Raw genomic sequence first — 23,296 nt, 5'->3', positions numbered from 1 at the left:
GAGCATTAATAAACTTTTTTCTTCATTCCTTTCTACAACATATCATGAATGGCTTGCCTATGTTCCCATTTTTGAGCGATGCTATAAGGCTGTACACAAATAAAAATAAATGAGACATTACCGCATAAAATGTGCGCTAAAAAATTTAATTATAAGTCTTCCCTACTATTTTTGAAGGTAATTGAATTAAAAATATAACTCAGTACCCACTGCAGTGAGTGACAAAGAGCGCATTTTCTCGTCGACGAGAACGCGAAGTCACGGATGGACAGACAGACGGGCGGACAGACAGACGGACGGACAGCCGGACATGGCGAGCACAATAGTGAATTTTTTTCCATAAATGAGAAAATGCGCTAAAAATACGAAATATATTTATGCATATATTCAAAACAAGTATTGATCAAAACAAGTATCCTTGCAATTGGGAACCGGTCGCTGTTTCCCCGCGTATCTAGGATACTTGGGTGGCCGTAATATTTAGGGGCTGTTGGGGCGCGTATCTAGGATACTTATCGTGGCCTTACATTAACGAGAGCTAAATATGTATTATTTCAGGGAGAATATTTTACTATAACGTGATGTTTCAGGAAGAAGTGATTCAGCATGACGGGAATCGGGATAACTATAGATTCGTTATCAGGGTATTCGCTGGATGTTTGAATCCAGAATCGTAAGTATCTAAAATAATTCCGTCAATTCCGATGACGGAATTGACGGAATCCAGTCTCCAATGTTACAGATGTACAATGAATTTCTCATTTTGTTTTCGAATATTACAAAAATCAATTTTTTTATTTTTTTAATATATAAAATTTTGTTTCAAAATTATTTATTCTGTCAAATGATTCATGCATTGCCTCCGACTTCACACAAGTGTGCAAATTTTCAAATCAATTGGACAGGTAAAAGTGTGTCAAATATCAGTTATAAGATATGTAGCTGACAAAATTATTTTTTCAATTTTTATTATTAAAAAAAAATTAATTTTAAATTCATTTATTTTATCATTTGATTCATGCATTGTCTCCAACTTTACGCAAGTGTGCAAAATTTCAGATCGATTAGACAGGTAGAAGTGTGTTAAATATCGATTATAAGATTTGTAGCAGACAGACAGACAAGCAAGAAGTGAAGTTAAAGAGAAGTGTTGTAATAATAATAATATGCGTTTAAAAATTACTTTTTAAAGACAACACTTCTGAACAATCCAATGTCTTGAAGGTTACACATGTACAATGAATTTCTAATTTTATTTTCAAATATTAAAATGAAAAATTATTTTTCAAAATTTTTTAAGATATCCAAATTTTTGTAAATTTTCAAAATTATTTATTCTTTCAATTGATTCATGCATTGTCTCTGACTTTGCAATTGTGCAAAATTTCAGATCAATTGGACAGTTCAAATTGTGTCATATATGAATTATAAGATTTGTAGCAGACGAAATTATTTTTAATTTTTTTTAATAATGAAAAAAATGTTTCTTTTTTAATTTATAAAATTATTTATTCTTTCAATTGAATCATGCATTGTCTCCAACTTTACGCAATTGTGCCAAATTTCAGATCGATTAGACAGGTAGAAGTGTGTTAAATATCGATTATAAGATTTGTAGCAGACAGACAGACAGACAAACAAACAAACAAGAAGTGAAGTTAAAGAACAGTCTTGTAAGAAAGTTACTGAGCTTATTACTATAATCTTAAACTGAACACAAACGATTTCTTCTAGGTAACGCGATCAAACGAGAGGAGACTTAAATATATTATACCCTAGAATCCATATAAAAATTACTATAGTCTTCAACTGAACAAAAGCAATTTCTGCTTTTGAACACGATCAAACGATTGAGACTTGAATATATTCTACCTTACATTATAAAAAAGTTACTGAGCTTATTACTATAATCTTGAACTGAACATAAGCGATATTTTCTAGTAAACGCGATCAAACGACAGGAGACTTAAATATATTATTCCCTGGAATATCTTAACAATTACCGGGCATATTATTATAGTCTTGAACTGAACACAAGCAATTTCTGCTTGTGAACACGGTCAAACGATAGGAGACTTAAATATATTATACCTTACAATATAAAAAAGTTACTGAGCTTATTACTATAATCCTAAACTGAACACAAACAATATCTTCTAATTAACGCGATCAAACGATAGGAAATTTAAATATATTACAGCCTAGAATAAATAAAAACTTACAGGGCATATTACAAAAGTCTTGAACTGAACACAAGCTATTTCTGCTGGTGAACACGATCAAACGATAGGAGACTTATATATATTATACCCTAGAATAAATGAAAAGTTACCGGGCATATTATTATAGTCTTGAACTGAACACAAGCAATTTCTGCTTGTGAACACGATCAAACGATAGGAGACTTAAATATAATATACCTTAGAATATAAAAAAGTCACTGAGCTTATTACTATAATCTTAAGCTGAACATAAGCGATAGTTTCTAGTTAACGCGATCAAACAATAGGAGACTTACATATCTTATGCCCTACAATAAATTAACAATTACCGGGCTTATTACTATAGTCTTGAACTGAACACAAGCAATTTCTGCTTGTGAACACGATCAAACGATGGGAGACTTGAATATATTATACTTTAGAATCTAAAAAAGTCACTGAGCTTATTACTATATTCTTAAACTGAACACAAGCGATATCTTCTAGTTAACGCGATCAATCGATAGCAGACTTATATATTTATACCATAGAAAAAATATAAATTACTGCGCATATTACTATAGTCTTAAACTGAACATAAGCAATTACTGCTTGTGAACACGAGCAAACGTGAGGAGACTTAAATATATTATACCTTAGAATATAAAAAAGTTACTGAGCTTATTACTATAATCTTAAACTGAACACAAGCGATATCTTCCACTTAACGCGATCAAACGATAGAAGACTTTAATATAATATACCCTAGAATAATAAAAAAATTACTGGGCATATTACTAAAGTCTTGAACTGAACACAAGCAATTTCTGCTTGTGAACACGATCAAACGATAGGAGACATATATATTATAACTTAGAATGTAAAAAAAGTTACTGAGCTTATTACTATAATCTTAAACTGAACACAAACGACTTCTTCTAGTTAACGCGGTCCAACGATAGGAGACTTAATTATATTATACCTTAGAATAAATAAAAAATTACTGGGCATATTACTATAGTCTTCAACTGTACATAAGCAATTTCTGCTCATCTACACGATCAGACGTTAAGAGACTGAAATATATTATACCTTAGAATATAAAAAATCTTACTGAACATATTAATATAATCTTAAACTGAACACAAGCGATTTCTTCTAGTTAACGCGATCAAACAGTAGGAGACTTAAATATATTATTCCCCAGAATTAATTACTAATTACCGGGCATAATACTATAGTCTTGAACTGAACACAAGCAATTCCTGCTTCTGAACACGATCAAACGATGGAAGACTTACATATATTATATTTTAGAATCTAAAAAAATGTTACTGAGCTTACTACTATAATCTTAAACCGAACACAAGCGATATCTTCTAGTTTACGCGATCGATCGATAGCAGACTTATATATTTATACCCTAGAATAAATAAATAATTACTGGGCATATTACTATAGTTTTGAACTGAACACAAGCAATTTCTGCTTGTGAACACGGTCAAACGATAGGGGACTTAAATATATTATACCTTATAATATAAAAAAGTTACTGAGCTTACTACTATAATCCTAAACTGAACACAAACAATATCTTCTAATTAACGCGATCAAACGATAGGAAATTTAAACATATTACAGCCTAGAATAAATAAAAACTTACTGGGCATATTACTAAAGTCTTGAACTGAACACAAGCTATTTCTGCTTGTGAACACGATCAAACGATAGGAGACTTATATATATTATACCCTAGAATGAATGAAGAGTTACCGGGCATATTACTATAGTCTTGAACTGAACACAAGCAATTTCTGCTTGTGAACACGATCAAACGATAGCAGACTTAAATATATTATACCTTAGAATATAATAATATACGTTTAAAAATTACATTTAAAGACAACACTTCTAAAGAATCCAGTGTCTCCAATGTTAAAGTTGTACAATGAATTTCTCATTTTATTTTCGAATATTGAAAAATTTTATTTTTTATACAATTATTTATTCTATCAATTGATTCATGCATTGCCTGCGATTTCACACATGTGTGCAAAATTTCAAATCAATTGGACAGGTAAAAGTGGGTCAAGTATGTTATAAGATTTGTATGTGACAAAATTATTTTTCAAATTTTATAATATCGAAAAAAACATTATTTTTAAAATCATTTATTTTGTCATTTGATTTTTGCATTGTCTCCAACTTTACGCAAGTGTGCAAAATTTCAGATCGATAGGATAAGTAGAAGTGTGTTAAATTTCGATTATAAGATTTGTAACAGACAGACAGACAGACAGACAAACAAACAAGAAGTGAAGTTAAAGAGAAGTGTTGTAAAAATAATATGCGTTTAAAAATTACTTTTTAAGGACAACACTTCTGTACAATGAATTTCTAATTTTATTTTCAAATATTGAAAAAAAATTATTTTTCAAAATTTTTTAAGACATCAAAATTTTGTAAATTTTCAAAATTATTTATCCTGTCAATTGATTCATGCATTGTCTCTGACTTTATGCAATTCTGCAAAATTTCAGATCAATTGGACAGGTCAAATTGTGTCATATATGGATTATAAGATTTGTAGCAGACGAAATTATTTTTTAATTTTTTTTAATAATGGAAAAAAATTATAATTTGTAAAATTATTTATTATGTAAATTGATTCATGCATTGTCTCCAACTTTACGCAAGTGTGCAAAATTTCAGATCGATTGGACAGGTAGAAGTGTGTTAAATATCGATAATAAGATTTGTAGCAGACAGACAGACAGACAGACAAACAAACAAGAAATGAAGTTAAAGAGAAGTCTTGTAAAAATTGGCATTGAACGCGATCGTGTCCATTTGCAGATGTGAATCAATCAACATAAGCTTAATTGACGTTTTTCTGGTGAAAATTGAATTTTTCTAATGTTTTTACGTCGACTTAATCACATCTTTTCAATTGAAAAAATTGACATTTGAGGCTAACCTATTGTTATTAATCCAGAAAATGATCGCCAGTTTCTGGTACAAAAATATACCGTAATGTGTTTCGTATAGCTATAGCAAATCGGTTAAATTTTCCACGGCCAGGAGCCAATTATTTTGAAAGCTCTCACCAAAACACAACATACATCTGTCATCAATAAGTTCCGACTGAACAAGTTCGTAACATTTATAAAGGAAATGAAGTTTTCTGACGCCTTAACAACGTTTAAATAGTTTGCCGTGTATATTTGTCAATGTCGCGGTGAAAAAAAGTTCAGTATCGATTCATCGAGTATATAGATTATTTGTCAATAAGATGAACTTTGAAGAATACAAAAACTGTTTGTTTTGCAATGATGCAGCAACGAACTTTGATGGCCTAGGATCCGCACTTGCCATTGTATACATCAACGCACGTTCATGTATCATTTCTAATAATTATATTATCTAAGGGGACGATAGAGCTACTATTGAGTACCGCACCGGGTCTTATGTGATGGAAAGATGCAGCCTCAATCATGTTTGGTTGTGGCAGTTGGCTCGGCTTCTACTTAGAAATACTGGTAAAGCTTTGACGCAGCACGCGTTTAAAGTTTCATTTCGATAAATTTATACGGGATCTTGAAGTAGCATCTCGAAAGGAGCACTTCAAGTGGCTGCTTTTGTACCTAGAGCTCACGTCATCGGTTACGGTTCAATCATTGATGATCCTCTTCTTCGGAGTTTGACAATTGGGCGGTTATAAATAGCTGCGGTGGATAGATTAACAGCATACCATCGTAGTGAAACTTTTATAGCGATGGCTGCCCGTGGTACTCTCTCACGTTCTTTAAACTATGACGTCACCTGAGTAAACGATGTTATGAGTTCGTATCCACTTGAAACCGTTTAAACCTATGCAATAGGTTTTGCATTCCTTAGGCAATTTGTAGGTCTTATTTTGGTCAAAATCGTATTAATGAAGTTTTTGTACTACTGATGGAGCTGGGCTCCGATAATTTTTCACTGCAGACGAAATGAATTTTTAGGCGTTTTCTTTGATTTAAATGCTTAGTTTATATGACAAGATGCAACGAATCAGTCATTTCCTAATCTAAAGTAAAATTGACTTTGCATATAAATTTAAAAACAATCCACACTTTATCTATCTACGACAATTTGCAATTTTGGAATTTATGCAGAATTTCTCACAAATTTTCATAAAATATCGAACGAGTATAAATGCATTGACCTTCAATACTGCATTTCTTCCAACAATAATCAATGATTTGTGAGTCCGACTGAGGAAAGTCTAATTCTCAGCTTGGATTTTTTTTTGTAGAAGGCCGTAGACTGATTTTCGGGTAGATAAAACATAGAATAAATTTTATAATAAAATCGAAATAGACCTATTGATCGAAAAGAGGGCTAAATAGTTTCAACGTTGATTAAAATGATTGGATGTGCTATACTGATTTTTAAAATGTGTTATAAATTCATGTAAAGAAAAGCACTTTTTGCCCTCATGTGATGGTGCCCTCATTTTGTTGGTGACTCCGAATCTTAATTCCGCACCAATGGATGGGCAACTCAGACGTCATCCACCGCATTTAGATTGGGTCTCTATAAATAAAATTAGCGGAGCCTCACATACACGTCATTCACCAGATGCAAACGATCAGTCACATGCAGGGTATATCAATCATACAGGCCATTTTTTCGTCACAAGAAAATGATCACTTATTCGCCACATGCGACCGATCACGTGTTCGCCACATGCAACCGATCTTTTATTCGCCACATGCACACGATTAATTATTCGCCATGTACATACGATTGAATATTCGCCACGAGCAAGCGATCACTTATTCGCCACGTGTGAGCGATCACCTATTCGCCATATGCACACGATTAATTATTCGCCATAGCCATGCATATACGATCAATTATTCGCCACGTACGAGTGATCAGTTATTCGCTACGTGCACATGATTCGCCTTATATATACGTTCGAATATTCGCCTCCTGCAAACGATCAATTATTCGCCACAATCGATCAATTATTCGTCAACTATTCGCCACATACAAACGTACACTTATAACGATCATTAACCGTCACTACACGTACACGAGTACACGTAACGATCATTATCCTTCACTCAGGAACGACCGCAAAAATGCACTGGGAAAAACTGGTAACCCAGTCTGCTTTTCTTACAAGTTTAACTTTGATTACACGGGTCTGAAAAAATCTGAAAATTGTTTTTATTTCTGAAAGGGTGACTGTTTTTTTGCACTGATTTCATTTTGGGTCACGATAACTTCAATTAATGCCTTGAAAGGGCATTAATTTGAATTGAACTCTCATTTTACATTTAATTAAATGTATATAGTACCTGACTTCCCACCACAATATCGATGAACTTTTTTATAATTTTTTACGACGTCAATATTTAAGCTTTCCGTTTCCATGATATGCGATTTATAGAGCGTGGAAGTGCACATTCAGCACTAGTATTAGTGGGTATCAAAATTTGTTAAAAACAAGAAAATAGCTATATATTTTTAATCATAAAGTGTTAGACAATAATTCACTATCGGCGTGTCAAGTGTTCATGGAATAAAATCACGCTGGGAAGCAGCGATTAGCATCACCATTGCCTGCTTATTATTTGTTAGCGTGAGGTCCATGAATTCGTTCAGTCTATTTCAAAGCTATAATATAGAGAAAATATTAGCCTGCGGATTCTGAGTCCGAATTGAAAGCATTGGTACAGTCCAGATCAACATGCCAGACACCGCCACATCGCTCAATTAGGGGAATTGTGCTCAATGGGCAACTGGATGTCATGGAGGTTGTAGAGTGACAGACAACCTTTCATCCTGTCAACTTTTGTCCATCATGGACTCTAAGATAGGTTAGTTATCCCAACGAAAAAAACACCAGCGAGATGAGCATGATTCATATGTGTGATAAAAGGTCTAGCTAAATTATTTGGCCCTTATATTTATATTGTGGACGCCCTTTTTTGATTAGTACAATTTAGTTCAGTTCGGACAGCACCATTCATTACCAGACACAAATAGGCAAAATCGTTCAGTTCGTATTATCAAGGTAATCGGTGTTTTTTTACACCTAAATACAGATAAATGCAACTATATTACTGTTTTAGGCGTAACATCTAAATAGACATAGCATTTTAAACTCTGTTTTGGGGTTGGCAGTCCTTCTCATAATTATTTTCTTAGATATGGCTACAGGGTTCTTTTATGGATCTTCTGCCAATAAAGCATCTATTGCTGAAAGGATGGACATGCATTTGCAAAACAAGTTCAAAGAAATCCCAATGCTACAAAACCTCTGCATTGACGAGCAACTGGTGCCATTCAAGGGGACAAGTTCTCTTGAACAATATATGCCAAAAAAGCCCCATAAATGGGGCTAAAAATAATTTGTTTGGCCGGTGATGACGGCGTAATCTACGACCTACTGCCGTATGTTGGAAGAGTAAACCGGTAAACAAACCAGGCATTCCCGATCTCAAAGCAAGTGGAAATATTGTTCTTCATCTCTGCCAAAGCATTCCCAACAATGAGAACCATTTATTATTTTTTGATAGTTGGTTTATTTCGGTGCCTTTGCAACAACACTTGGCAGAAAGAAAAATCTTTTGCTGTGGAACAGTTCGGGCAAATCGCGTGCTTGGAATGAAAATTTCTAAAAAAGAAGATAGAGAATTGAGGAAGAGAGGAAGAGGAGCATATGAAGAGAAGAGACTGATCAGCGAAACATGCGATATTACATATGTACGGTGGTGTGACAATCGTGTTGTGAACATGCTGTCGTCGTTTGCCCGCTCAAATCCTACTTCTGAAGTTGATAGATTTGACCAAAAACAGAAGAAGGTCATCAAAGTCACTATTCCAAACATTGTTCAATTCTACAATTGGTCAATGTGTGGAGTAGACAAGGCAGATAAGCTGATTGCCATCACCATAACCCAATTGAAGTCAAAGAAATACTAGGTACATGAAGATGGTGTTCAACATTTTCGACATGGCTGTTGTCAACAGCTGGCTTTTATATAAGCGAGACACAATCTTGTTAGACATGCCACGTAAAGTGTCCTTGCACTATCAGACTTCAAGTTTCAAGTAGCATTTGCTCTCATGGAAGCAGGCAAATTAATCAATAAAAGAGGGAGGCCTTCAGCTTGTGAAACTCCTGAGAGTAAGAGGCGAAAAACTATGCATGTAACAGTTGTCCCTCAGAATTCTGTTCGTTATGATCAAGTTGGCCACTGGCCCTTTGTTGCAGAAGCTTGTCGCATTTGCCGTTTTGAAGGTTGTTCAAATCGCATGAATGTTGCATGCACAAAATGCAATGTGCATCTCTGTTTCAATAACAAGACAAATCATTTTGTTGCATTCCACAATCGCTAGAATGTCACATCAGCTGACCTACATTATATTTGCTCATATTTTTCCTGCAGCTTTATGTTATACTTATAAGGAGCATATTTATTTAGGATATTGCCTCAGTGCTGGCTGTGAAATTTGTAACAAGTGCCATTTTATTATTTTTTACTGTGTGAATAAAAGAGGATTTACAAGTCGATAAGACGCTACTATGATAAGTAACTTCTAAATAATCATGTATTTTTGCAGTCAAATATGTGCATATGAGAATAAATTGGTTCTAATTCAACAGTAAAGCTCCTTTTCTGATAACATATGTATTTTCAATGTTTTCTTTGGTGCATGTCTGGTCCTGACTGTACTAATTCGTCCACTATTAATATTTTTTTAGTGAAAGTGAATTTTCTGGTTTTTATCATCTATTACTCTTATTATGAGTCAGTAAAGCCCAAAAATCAACTTCCATATTATTTTTACAAAACAATTCATTGCGCCGGCCGTTAAGGGTTAAAAAATTAATCTTCAAATTATTTTAATACATAAAAGAAATTAAAATTTTAAAATTATTTATTCTGTCAATTGATTCATGCATTGTCTCCGACTTTACGCAAATCTGCAAAATTTCAGATAGATTGGACAGCTAGAAGTGTGTTAAATATTATTATAAAATTTGTAGCACAAAAGTATTTGTTCAGTTTTTTTATTATTAAAAAAATATATATTTTTAAAATTATTTATTTTGTCATTCGATTCATGCATTGTCTCCAATTTTGCATTGTCCAATCTTGCATTGTCCAAGTGCTTGAGGCACTAGCTCTGTGTTGGCATCAAGAATATAGCCGATAGAAACGAGCTACGATATGCGTCAGTAGATCTTCAGCAGAACGTGCAACAAAACTATATGAATTTAATTTAACCAGAGTCCATTACCGTCGTAATTTAGCCCGACACCTCAGGACCCTTAAAACTGTTGGGCGGTAGGAAGAGCATCGAAACAATGTCAGAAAAATGCCGGCGATTTATGATAAATTAAAGCAAGGGAGATATAAAACGACATCCGAAAAGTTAGGTATACTTCCAAATAAAAATCTCATATATCTATTAACATGAGTACTATTCTACGCAGGAATAGTACACTCATGGTACTATTCATACTAAGCGCAATATTATCACCGCTATAAAACTATTTCTATCAACTAATAGAGCGAGAATAACGCAGAAGTCAGAACAATGGCTTCGAACAAACCGTGGACAACAAATATGCTAATCCACACACACACACAGACAAAAAAATAGCGAAAACTCAAGGAGACTTTCAAGATGTCTATAAACCGGAGGAACATAAACGGTAAATCATAGAGACGTCACTTCAGAATGTATGAATCAATTCAAAGGCATTGGTGCAAAATGATAAAGAAAAATAACCCCATATACCACCAACAGTTTGACAGGCGCTTAAGCCTGAGTCGCGTATTTCAACTTCGGAAGAGCAAAAAAATAGGAGCCAATGGGATAAGGCTGGAAATTTATTCCTATTTGATTCAGTGCAATAAACTTAATCATTTGAGCTGAAAAGGGTAAAATTTGCCGAGCGCAATAAATACGGGCTACTTTCAGGTAGAAATAAATTAAGATAATAGAAATCGGAAGGGCACACTTTATGGTCAGTGTGGAACAGAAATGATCGATGGGATCAACAGAACGTGACCACAGTATTCGCTTTAAAAGTAATCCTTCATAGATAGTATGAATCAAGCCTTAACACTACGGAACATGAAGTTAGCAAATTAGTTGATCGAAAATATCCAAGCAGTGACTGCGGATAAAATATTCAGCAATAAAGGTCTATACTCAATCCTGAGTGCAACATAGAAATCCTCTTCTAGTTTCATAAGCTTATCCTCTGCTCCGTAAACCGATTACCTTAAGTACTAAATAAAAATCAAATAAATAAAAAACTATGAGCAAAACGCTACAGAAAAAATCTGAGGATCTTAATCCAATATAAACTAAAGTATATTTGATGGTTAGCATCAGGTGTATGTAACCCACTCCGTAACATCAGTGAACATGTCTGCATCCTTGACAACAGTTATATAGTTAGGTGAAATAGAATAAACTTATCCAATACAATTGCTCCACTTAGGAAGAAAGTTGAGTTAAAATGTATTTTTGAGATGAAAGCCTCCACGGTATTCTTACGACATTGAAGGTTTTAAACGACAGACAAGAAGGAACTTTTTAGAATATAGAGAAAGTAGAGCTAGTTGCGGTAGTTGGGGTCTCGGTCTCTGAGAACGTCTGACTGAAAACCGACAAGAAATTGCCATCGCTAGGAGTCGACGATGAATTTCCGAAAAGGTTGAAGAACCCATGGGGCTCCGGAGCAGACGAGTCGGCAGTAGTGTTTGCGTCGCCGAAGATAGAGAGACCATAAGATGTACCTGCACCCTCGTCAGCGCTCGGCCTGGAGCTCGTCTCGTCTGACAGAAATACAGACGTGAGACAAGATTTGATACAGACGAAAAAATTAATTTTAATCAACAGACCTTGCATTACCTCGAAAGATGAACCAAGACTTCATTTCTTCACATTATATTACACCTAGTCTGAATGCTAGATATTTCTAGGTGATTGGTCCTGTCATTAAAAACAACCACGGTATTTCAAATGAGCCGACCAGAATAAAAATTACGCAGCCAAAAACAGAGTCCGATTACATAGAGATCCTGACGCGTCACGGGAGAACAAGACAGGCATAGAATATTAATCATTGCCAATTCTCGATTTCTATGGTGATAGGGACGACGCGTCGTATGAATGTTATTTCGTCTTTTAGTCCGAGCTTAACCAAAATTTTTGGCCCGTTTTTAATGCTAACTAGCACTTAAAGAGTGAGTCAAATTGAGAACTGCCGATTCTTCCTTTAGACGCACAAACAAGGCACGTACCACGTCACTCATATCTTGTCAAGGAATATGAAAACATTATCCCTTAGAAATGACAAAATACAGACCATTACCCTGCATCTGAATCGAGCCGAATAGGTTCAACGCAGTCATGTTATTCTGAAGATCGCCCTGCAGCTGCTGGAACAACGAGTTGGAGGTCCCAGGGCTTTCTGCAAACAAATATAAACAATAACGCTTATTCTGGGCTAATTAAGAGCATAGGAAAACACTCGGCAAAACGCTTCGCTAACAACCGCAAGCATTATTAGTAATTAACCATATCCAACATTTAAATAAACCACGGTCGTTCATAAAATGGAACTTTTAGGCTCTTTCAAGGATGATATCATCATATGAAGTGAGCTTATTTGCTTTGTATTCGTTTATATAGATGCAGCAGATGAAATGTTAACAATACACAATACTTAATTGTTTTGGGTATTTGGGGAACTTTGATTGTTGGAGCTAGAGAAAAATAATGTATATAACAATGGAAAACGACCGGCATTATGCTATCTCACCAGCAGAGATGCTCTCCAGAGAGTTGTTCGTCATCTTAAACAATGGGGAGAAGATATCATTTTTGGCCGGCATCACCTTCGCTGTTGGAGCCGTCTGTGGGGGGGCTGTGCTCGAGAAATTTATAGCGTCTGCGATGGCAGGAACGGCAGCGGCTTCATTAGTCACGGCGTCATCTGGAGCCTTTGCGTTTCCCGAGTCCTGTGACGGGAGAGGGGAACCACGAGAAATGTGCTCATGGGGCGAGTTGGTGCGGAATTCTGAAGTTCGGTCGGTAAGAGAGGCGAAGTTTCGTTGTCGGTTTATGGGTAAGTTGGAATGTGGCATTGCTGAATTAGGTCGATACATGGAGGACCCAACGAAGCGAGGTGGCAGGAAATCTACTGAAGGCATTTTGATCAGTGGAGAAGTAGACGCTCGTGGTATAGGTGAGCTAGGGGCCATGAAAAGAACTGGAGAGCTGAAAGCAGAATGACATCTGGAATCAAGAGGCGCAGTCGAATTCAACAAAGCTGGAGACTGCGCAGATGGATAGTGAAGTACAGAATCGCGAACCGATTTCTTATGACTTTCCGAATTGGTAGACGATGCAGGCGAGGCGATCAAGGAATTAATCGAAACGCTCGGTTGCTGCATAGAAGAAACTGGTGTTGAAGAACGGGAGACCAAAACGGACGCGAAAGATGAAACTGACTTTTGAACGATATTGCGACAATCATCTTTGGTAGTGAAAGCGTTTTTGTTGGTAGCAAATGAGGTCGACGCTCGAGGAGCGATAGTGTTCCCATTAGGCGTGCTCACATTCTCCGCAATGCCGTTATCTTTGTTAGAAAATGGAATGTTCAGGTCGGGGGAAACGCATCTCTCACTGGTATCCATTGGTGTAGGCAGCGTTTCCGAAGTCGAGGCTTCAGCTGGCCCATCGGAAAATATCGGTGCTCGCGAATAGCGCAGCTGTGTAGAGTTGCTTTGCTCGGACGCAGAAGCCTCAGACCCAGAGCTTAATTTTGCAGGACGATCCTTAAGGAGGCGAGAACCAACCGATGTCAGTTACATCTATCAAATGTGTAGAAATTGATATTGAACGAATAAACGGTACAGCCGAAAATTTTCAGAATTCCAATTATATCTAGATAATACGAAAAATGAACTAACGAACACCAAAGAAACAAAACATGAGGAATAATATCGTACTTAATAATTCTGCGTCAAACTATTGAATTCTTGAGCCTTGAGAACTTGGTTATGAGGTAAGGAGAAATCAAACAATTAAATTCCATCTGCATAGACATTGAACTTAAAAATTATCGAACTTTACCTCTTCAGTTGACAGCATGCGCTTCATCATAGTGACGTTCTCTTGACATGATGTCGCAGTCTCAACAGGCTCTGAAAAAATTTATTGTACAACAAACTCGTTTCATCGATGGCTGAAAGTTACTATTTAAGCAATGTAAATTTGATTCTTTGATAGGGTTGCTCCAACCTGAGCTCCAAAATATACTAAAATCTGAGGGGAGATCATAATAAGATCACTACGTACGTTGAGCTGGAGGGCAAGAGATCTTGGAAGCAACTAATGGAGAATCTGAAATCAAGTCTTATTGAAATCAAGAGGGGAGATCAGCTCTGGAAAAATATATGTTCAGATTTGAAATGCCTAGCACTATATCGAACCCGGTGGAAGTCGAGTAGCTATTTCAAACTATCGTCAGTCATGAAAAGATCCGGTCAAATGACACGATTTTAGATCTTCTGTGAACAAGGCACGAAAGAAACGGCGACAGGCCACAAGGAAAAGAATCGGCGACAGGCCACATCAAGCCTACAATTCAGCGCCGAGATCACTATGTTAAGTTATGTTATATGACATTCACTGAATGTTTTCGAAGCTCGTGAACGCATTTATAATCCAATAATGATCATGCTGTTATCATGCGGAAAGAACGGTCTTGCTTCGGACTATAGATTTCTGATAACTAACCAGGCTGGTGGTGATTGGCAGGGGCAACTTCCTCGTTGCTGCACCAGCGTGCATCAGGTCTTTGTTCAGGATGTGGCGCAACCAAAGGAATAGACGCGAGAGATGGAGTCATCGAGAAACTATTGTTCACTTGGGATACAGATTTCGGAATCAAAACTTCGCCGGAATCGTCACAATGAGAGGCAGTGCTGGTTTTAGCATGACTTGGTTTAGCTATGGATATTTCTGTAGCAATAGAGGTGCAAGAAGAGGACGGAATATCAATATTGTTTGAGGCCTCAGGAGTTTCAATTTCCATTCGCGTATGAAGCGATTCTTCCTCCAGACATGTAGTTTCCATTGCCGAGCTATTAGCCAAAGTATTTGTGGTTTGTATAGTAGAATCCGACAGCGACGTAGAAACAGTAGAAGAAATCACAGACACAGGAACAGCTGAAGAAACCAAAGTCTTAGGAACAGTTGAATATGACCTGGGTCCGGAAGGAGTTGAAGTACACATTGGCGTAAGTAAAGTTGATTTATACAGAAAGGTGCGAGCAGTTGTAGTGGAAATTTGTTTAGTAACAGACAACGTTGACACAAGTTTCGGGACACTCGAAGTGGACACCGGAGTGGAGGTTTTCAGAGCTGGAGAAGCACACCCTGTTTTCGCATACTGGTTGGCATGAAGAATTGCTGTGTTCTGAGGGCTGACAGATGCAGTACGCTGAGCTGGAGGGCAGGAGATCTTGGAAGCGGCTAATGGAGAATCTGAGTTAAAGTTCCCAAGAAACAACGTAAAAAAATAAATTAGTACAAGAGGAGTACTCATGAGAACCGAGGAAAATTCCCAGCTATGGCACGAGAAGCAATAAAAACAACTATTGGGGAAATGAGCAGACACGATGCGTTATAGAAACGAAGCTGTTTCCATCACCAATTGACATAAAGACTATTTTTAACAAAAACATATTACTATTCCAAGGCAAATTTGCGTTAGATAAAATGGTCGCTTACCAGCTCGACTGAGGGACAACGAAGGGCGTTTTGTTCCCGTGTTGCCAAACTGAAACTGTGAACAAACGTACAAAACTTATAATGCCACACGCACAAAATAGACCGTGCTCGTTGGATCGTCGATAGCAGAAGTGGTAATAAAATGTTCACGTTTTACATAGAATAAAAAACATTGTCATTTATTTCAACAGGCTCTTAGAAGCTTCCAACCTTCCAACTGCATTACAATTAGCAAACGAAGAGCAATAGATGGTTAAATTATAAGTGGACACCATGCAGATCAATTATAAGACGAGTCATCGCAATTTTTTTTACACTACTTTGAAATTAATTTGAGAAAAGAAAAGGCCTTGAGCGGCCACATTTGTCAGGGACTTGGAATTCAAGATTTCAAGCGCAATTTTTTTTCTAACTTGCAAGGCTATTCCTAGACAGTGAGCTTTATCCAATCTAGCACATTACACATATTTATTCTCAACAATTCACTTCAACAGATAAGTAACTCTGAACATTAATTGGTGAGACACGCACCTGCAGCTTAGGCAAGGACCAACGCTGCAGGGAGCAAGAGGAGGGTGGCCGTGGAGTGTCCACATGAACCTTGGTTTGCATCACAGGCTCGGAGCTTGTATAAGTAGAGTCACTGCTGGTGGGGGTTTTCGCGGGGCTGTGTGAACTCTCACTGGTGAAAGAAGCACGGCGATAGTTGGTCTCTTGTATAGTGAGAGTTCGTGATGACGCGATGGCAGGGTTTTGTGGTGCGGGACGAGAAAATGGATCGTGTTGGGCAGGCGCACTTCCAGACTGAGAAGATAATAATGAAGAATCCTGGTCTTCCGATAGCAGCTGCCCTACGTCACTGACGAATGAGTCATCATCGCCCACGAGGTTAAATGAGACCTTAAGCTTCATCGTCGAGCGAGGATTGTACGACTTGTATTTCATAGCGGGCGGAAGAGGAGGCGGGGCGCTGCTGTCACTTGAATCGCAGAAACGAGTGCTGGAACTAAATTTAATTTATAAATGCACATGATAAACGCACTGCGAGAAAAGCAGATTTCGAATAAAATAGAATTCGAAAGTTGAATAAAATTAATTTACTCAACTAATAAGAATAATTTACTCAACTGCCAAACACTTCCAACGTATAGAACCAGTCGGCTGCTATGGACTGACAGCTGGTAGGCATAACGCCTGGTGTGAATAAAATCGGGTTTGCTAAGTACATGAAATTAATAATGATGACCCACCCGACATTATAAAGTTAGACTTGTCTATTCAGAAAATCTTCAGATCATCAAAACAAGCAGGATTCATACCCAGATCACGAATTAGCTCTAAACTGAAATTTAATAAAAGCACAATAACATGCATTATGTAAAAGGCCTTAACATGTTCCAGAATATGCATTAAATTCTAATATGCGTATAAGTATTTGGAGAATGGTACTTGTAATATACAGGGTTATTCGAGCGAGTATCCACAACCAAGAAGGAATCAAGATATCACCAATATCTGAAATTCTAGATTTTTTCGTAAGATATATTGAGGTCTGCCAATGAAGATTATATTGAATGAAATTATAAATAATTTCAAGAATAATACACGTACATTACAATCGATTTCAGACAATTTGCTAAAGTGAGATTCTTGTTTGTGTTGTTTGTAAAGCGAGATTCTCGTGTAACTGACATGACTTCTGTATGAAATTCATTAGCATAGTGGCAGTGAGTTGTGGGTTTAATCCCAGCATCCTGTGACACAGTGACAGTTCTGCAGGAGCGAGATGGCTGGGCGGTTAAGCAGTGGATATTGAAGCACCGAGTAGTGTGTTCATTATTCAAGCTGGGTAAAATTTTACGACGTTCAGAATCGGCGAAAGGCCCAATCTTCTATACCAAAATCTGCATTTAAGTACAACCATAAAGATATTATTAAATCTCAGGTTTGAAAGATCCCTAACCCTATAGTTCGAGGATAAAATAAATCTGGTCTTTCAGACCAATTCATTGCGAGCAAAGAACGCGCGACCATGAGAAATATCTGCATTATTTTAATGAATAATATACCAGGGAAGCGTGAAGTGAATAACTACCGAGCTGACGTTTAATAATCATGATAAGACTTCCGTGACAGAAAGACGTGCTGTAATCAAGTGAACCCCTGCCTGATGAGGCAATCTTTTCATACTTGTTGTTGGCTAGCGTCAGGCGTCGGTGCTCCACCATACACTCGGCCAAGATGACTATCGAGTTGCGGAGTTTCTTCCAGCCTGTGACAAATTCAGCGGAAAATGAGATGAAAAAATTGTATGTATATTATTCTCAATAATAATTTGTACATTATTCACACAGTACATCATGATATTTATGTAGACAGTGTAGAATTCATGATATAGAAGGCCGCTAGAAGAGCTAATTATTAACAAATTAAACTCGATTCATTTGGTGAGCTCTCATAGGATTAAAGCCCCTTCAAGAATTGAGCGTACAAGAAATCGATAAAGACATCAAGTCACAAGGAAGTAAAAGTGCAAAATTTTTTTAGTGCTCTAGGTACAATGACATGCAGACAAATACAAATAATACTAAAAAGTTCACATGAACAAGACCACTCAGAGGTAACCCACAAGCTTTTTCCAGAGCGTCATGCAAAGGTATGACAAAAAAAACGAGCATAACTGTACATGTTTAGCTATCAATGTTACCCATAATCAGGTACATCATTTCATACAAATGCCATTAGAAAATATGTATATAAATTGTTAAGACCATACACTCTATTAAAGAATCTTTTTCTATTCACTAATAGTCAGCACATACAATCTAAACAATCATAAACTTTAACTTGGCTCACATTTAGTTTCCTTGCATTTTCTCCACATCTAGGAGGTTCATTTGACCAAAAGGGCCAATATCAACTGCCATGAATTCATCTTCCTACAAACACGGTCTTTATTATTATAGAAGACTCAAAATTCCAATAATCACTGATGAAAATACCAAGTGATTTTTGCGCAAGAAATTCTAATTAACAAAGAATCAAAATTGGCAAGATGCCTGAATAACCAATTACGTATGGACGAGATAGAAATATAACTTTTCAAAATTATCAGATAATATGGTGAATAACAAGAATTCAGTAACTCACGGGTGGATTCCTTAGATGCGTTAAGATTTAAAAATTGTGCCTGATGCTGCAAAAGCTGAGTCTTCTGAGCCTTCAATTGCTGCAGTTTTTCTGCAGCCATATGACAGCGTGGTGGAAAGCGGTCCTGTTTTCAAAATATCATTTGTGAATTTAGGTAAATAATTATTGAGTAAAAAGTACCCCAGTTAAAGGAAATTTAGTAAATGTAATAATTTCATGAATTGATTGTCTTAACAAACCAAATTGCAAGTACAAAAACTCTTATGTTCACTAATCTATGGCAATTAAAAAAATTCTTGCAAACCATGAGATTTTGTGTCACCTTATTTCTACTTAAAGTGAGGCTTGCCATAAAATGTTGAGATCCTAGATATTTGAGTGATACTCATATTTTTCCTCATGTCAATACAATTTGTTGTGATTATAAGCAAAAACTATAATTTTTTACATTTCGCCTTGACTTCAGCTGCTCATGGAGAAATGACATAAAAACAATGAGGTGTGGAATTATTCGTTGACAAGCAATCAAATACAACACATATTTCTCACATCAAATAAGAAAATGTTCAGAATTTCATGGAATGATTAGTGAATAGCACATTTTACCTTATAAAAAAATTTCCCATTTCATGACCTATGAGATTTCAAAACCATGTTAAACAAAATAATACCAACCTTGACCAACTTGGCTTTGTGGAACTGGAAACTTCTAGAATTTGACAACTTTTTCATCAAATTTTCAAGTTGCTTCTCTTCTTCTGCAACTTCAGATACAGCGTCATCAGCAGCTTGACGACCATTCAGCACAGCAGCATCAAGACTGGTGATAAAGATATTAAATGTGAGTTATTAAACTCCCTTGCAGAAATATACATGGAACACACAGGAAGTAGCATCAAACCTAACTAATAAGTAAATAAATCACAGTATATATAATTTGAATTCCACGAGGTATTAGTTCTCCATGTAGATAGTCCATAGGTATTCAAACTCAGGCATAGGATTTGATATTAAGATACAAAGATAAATGTTAGGCAAAAATTGTGATGGGTTTATCATGTTTATGAAAAATTATTTTCAAGCATTTTGTTTCAAAAAACCCTATAAAGAATCCAGAGTACAACATTGTTGCCAACACATCCAGAAGAATAAGGAAGGTTGCTATTTCATAACAACCTGGCAAATCAATATCAACTATAATCAACAAAACATTTCAACTGTAAAATGAAAAAGTTTATGTAAAAATGTTATCTTATGTACAACAAAATTCTAATTATAGCATGATATATTATAAAATTCCTTCCTATCATAACTTCATTGAAATAAATTCTAGGAATGGGTGAGAACAAACCCATCTTTTGTAGTCTTGAGAAGAGCACAGCTGTCCTGGAGCTTGGTCACCTCAGCCTGGAGCTCCAAGATTTTGTTCTCTTGCTGAATTTTGTGCCGCTTCTTCTGAGCAATGACCTCGTGTATGCCTGAATAAAATGCACATGTAATCCAACATCCTAAACATTCAGAAACCTTCATTTCTTTCATGTGTCAGGACTTCAATTTGTGAACAAGACAAGTGGTTTGCTCTGCAAAAAGTAGGAGAGTTGGCAATTCTTGCAATTGATAATGTTGGTTGACTTCACAAGTAAATTAATAATCCAACAACTGTAAACATTCATAAATGGGCATCATGAATTATAATTTCAACATTTAATATGTGCAACAAAATTTAATTTTATATCAGAAAATCAATTATTGTACATTGTCCTTTTTTGCAGATCACCATAATATATAAAATTTGTAGGAAATTAGTTGGTAAATAGTCAAAACTATTGTGACATTACTTTTAGGATGCAATTGAATGAAGATTTTGATAACATGAAATTCAAACACATGTAATTGAATGCACAAAAAATTAAAAATCAAATGGGCAATGTACTTGGAATTAAAATAAGCTCAAAAATTAGAACAAGTTGGTTTTATCATTAGTGGTAAAAATTTGTGTACACATGAGATAAACAATAGGCATATTTATATATATATATACATATTTAAAACTTTTTAGTGGTTCTTCTAAACACTTGAAACTTCACAACCCTTTTAATACTGGAGTGGATAGAAAATTTTATGGCAAGATTGATGCTTAAGTGGACCAAAAATTTCAACACATCAATTAAAAAATCACTTATTACCAATTAGGCTTGTTAGCTTTAGTAAGGTAATATGAAAGTACAGAAATAGAAGTTTGAAGTTAAAATCAAAACCTCAGGAGTTTGTGACCTTGGTGTTAACAAGGTATGAGGTTCAAGAGTTTGTTCTACCAGCATCATCATCAATCATAAATTATATATACCATCAGAACATAGGTTTGGTTCTCTGGGAGAAGTTAAGAAGGCATTTGAAGTTCTGCATGAATCGCTTGAAGAAATTGGAAATGGCAAGCAACCCTTTCTTGACTTGAATATGAAGTACCAGAGGGCAGAGGTCAGGTTACTCAAACAAGCATGGACATAACAATAAGTAAATAAATTTTCACTTCAATATGAGTACATGAGCCAGAGATGATTGTCTTAGTGCGAGAAAGTTTCTATTCGGCAACTATCATGATATTGTAAGCTATCCTTACAAACTATTTCATACTTGAATTCCTCATTGAACTATCAAGATCTCTTGAGAGAGTACTTACTGTCACAATATTGCTGTTGAATAGTCACTGCTTGATGAGTTTCAGTTATGACAGCAGCCAATTTGCTAATTGGAGGTAGTGATAGCTGAAGATCTGCACCAATCATGTTGCTATTGCTAGATAGGCTTTCTTGATTGGAGGAATTGGTAATACTCTGTACATAGGCCATCATAAAAGTGTTACTTTGTAAGCAAATAGCATGAATAAAGAGATCCTCATTCTGAAATAAGTAAATTATGAGATTATTAGAAACATATTTTCAAGGTACAAAAATAAATTAAATTATCACTTTTCCATTTTATCTCTTTAGTTATAACACTATTCACAAATGCACAATGGATTTATGTTTAGCAGCATCAATGAAATCAGTCTAAAGTTAAGTTCTAGTCATTTATTCTTTGATTTCCAACCAAATAAAAAAAGCATGAAGGTGTAAAATTCCCTTTTGACAAGCTGTCATAATCAACATATTTTCCAGTCCAGCTACCTAATCTCAACATTGATATAACTACTCAACTCAAGAGCTGAGGCACTGTATTAGACTGAGCACTGAAAACAGAAATCTATCAATCAGCATACTGCGTACCTATTGCCCACTCACATAATTACAAAGTAAGTCCTAAAACAAACTGAGCTATACTGATTTTTCAGTAATTATAACTGCTGAGCAAATTAGCAATTGAAGAAATGTTTAGATTTAGAAGCAGTAAATTTTCAATTTCCTGATCATATGATAATAGGATCTACTTCTAAGATTTCATACACAGAATTTTGTGCATATTAGAGATACAAGGCAATTCATGTTTCAACTACCTCCCTAAATTCGTTTAATACATTCTTTAAAACAGACCAACGCTGTCGCTATGTACAGTATGTAGGCTGCAGATACAGTACCTAGATCAGCTAGATGTTGGATAATTTAAATTTCAACAATGTAAATATCTCAAAATTGAATCTATTCATGCTTTGTGATAATACTGTAAACATTGATTTTATATGCCAAGTCATAATAGTTTGAAAGATTTGGAACAAGTAATTTGTCTGGAAATTTTTTGAACCCTCAGTCCAGGGTTCCAGCCTCCAGGCACCATGTCATTGATACTTATGAGTGATGAGGCTCAAGTTCTCAAAATCTCAACTTGCATCATTTGATGCATAAAAATCCTATCCAGTCCCCTGATCTAAACCCTGCTCATAAATGAATGTTATTATTTCTGATTAATTTTAAGACTTCTGATGTGAAGAAATTAGACCCTCTATCAGACATCAGCACTCTTATATCCGATTCATTGTAATTAGCTAGTTTTGATTTGGGGCGTGGTGACTCTGAAAAAGGACATTCCAGAGTTAGGCCTTTACAATGGCTATCATCCACTGATCCACTCCACACATGACAGCAATGATGAAGCATTGCAATGATTGCATTATTTGCATATTTCTT

At 35.8% G+C, this 23,296-nt stretch overlaps 1 protein-coding gene across 2 annotated transcripts; it reads right to left on the bottom strand.

Annotated features, from left to right (window-relative positions):
- Positions 1-10,634: 10,634 nt before the first annotated feature.
- LOC108668486 (flocculation protein FLO11) lies at positions 10,635-22,067 on the bottom strand. Of its 2 annotated transcripts, none has more exons than XM_047880808.1 (12): positions 21,856-22,067; positions 20,527-20,653; positions 19,851-19,995; positions 19,176-19,299; positions 18,216-18,297; positions 16,557-17,031; positions 16,026-16,080; positions 15,030-15,779; positions 14,364-14,434; positions 13,048-14,065; positions 12,592-12,696; positions 10,635-12,058 (listed from the first exon to the last, which is right to left on the bottom strand). In XM_047880808.1, exons 1-12 carry the CDS (start codon positions 22,025-22,027, stop codon positions 11,817-11,819), a joined length of 3,366 nt encoding a protein of 1,121 aa, XP_047736764.1. In that variant the 5' UTR covers positions 22,028-22,067; the 3' UTR covers positions 10,635-11,816. The 2 variants fall into 2 exon arrangements, with proteins under 2 accessions (XP_047736764.1, XP_018011206.1); XM_018155717.2 differs by having other exon boundaries at positions 12,598-12,696.
- Positions 22,068-23,296: the final 1,229 nt, after the last annotated feature.

The sequence above is a fragment of the Hyalella azteca genome, unplaced genomic scaffold, assembly GCF_000764305.2.
Source record: "Hyalella azteca isolate HAZT.00-mixed unplaced genomic scaffold, Hazt_2.0.2 contig6341, whole genome shotgun sequence".
In the NCBI taxonomy this organism is placed as follows: Eukaryota; Metazoa; Arthropoda; class Malacostraca; order Amphipoda; family Hyalellidae; genus Hyalella; species Hyalella azteca.
The sequence above is the reverse complement of the archived record's forward strand: the minus strand, read 5'-3'. Positions and strand labels throughout refer to the sequence as shown.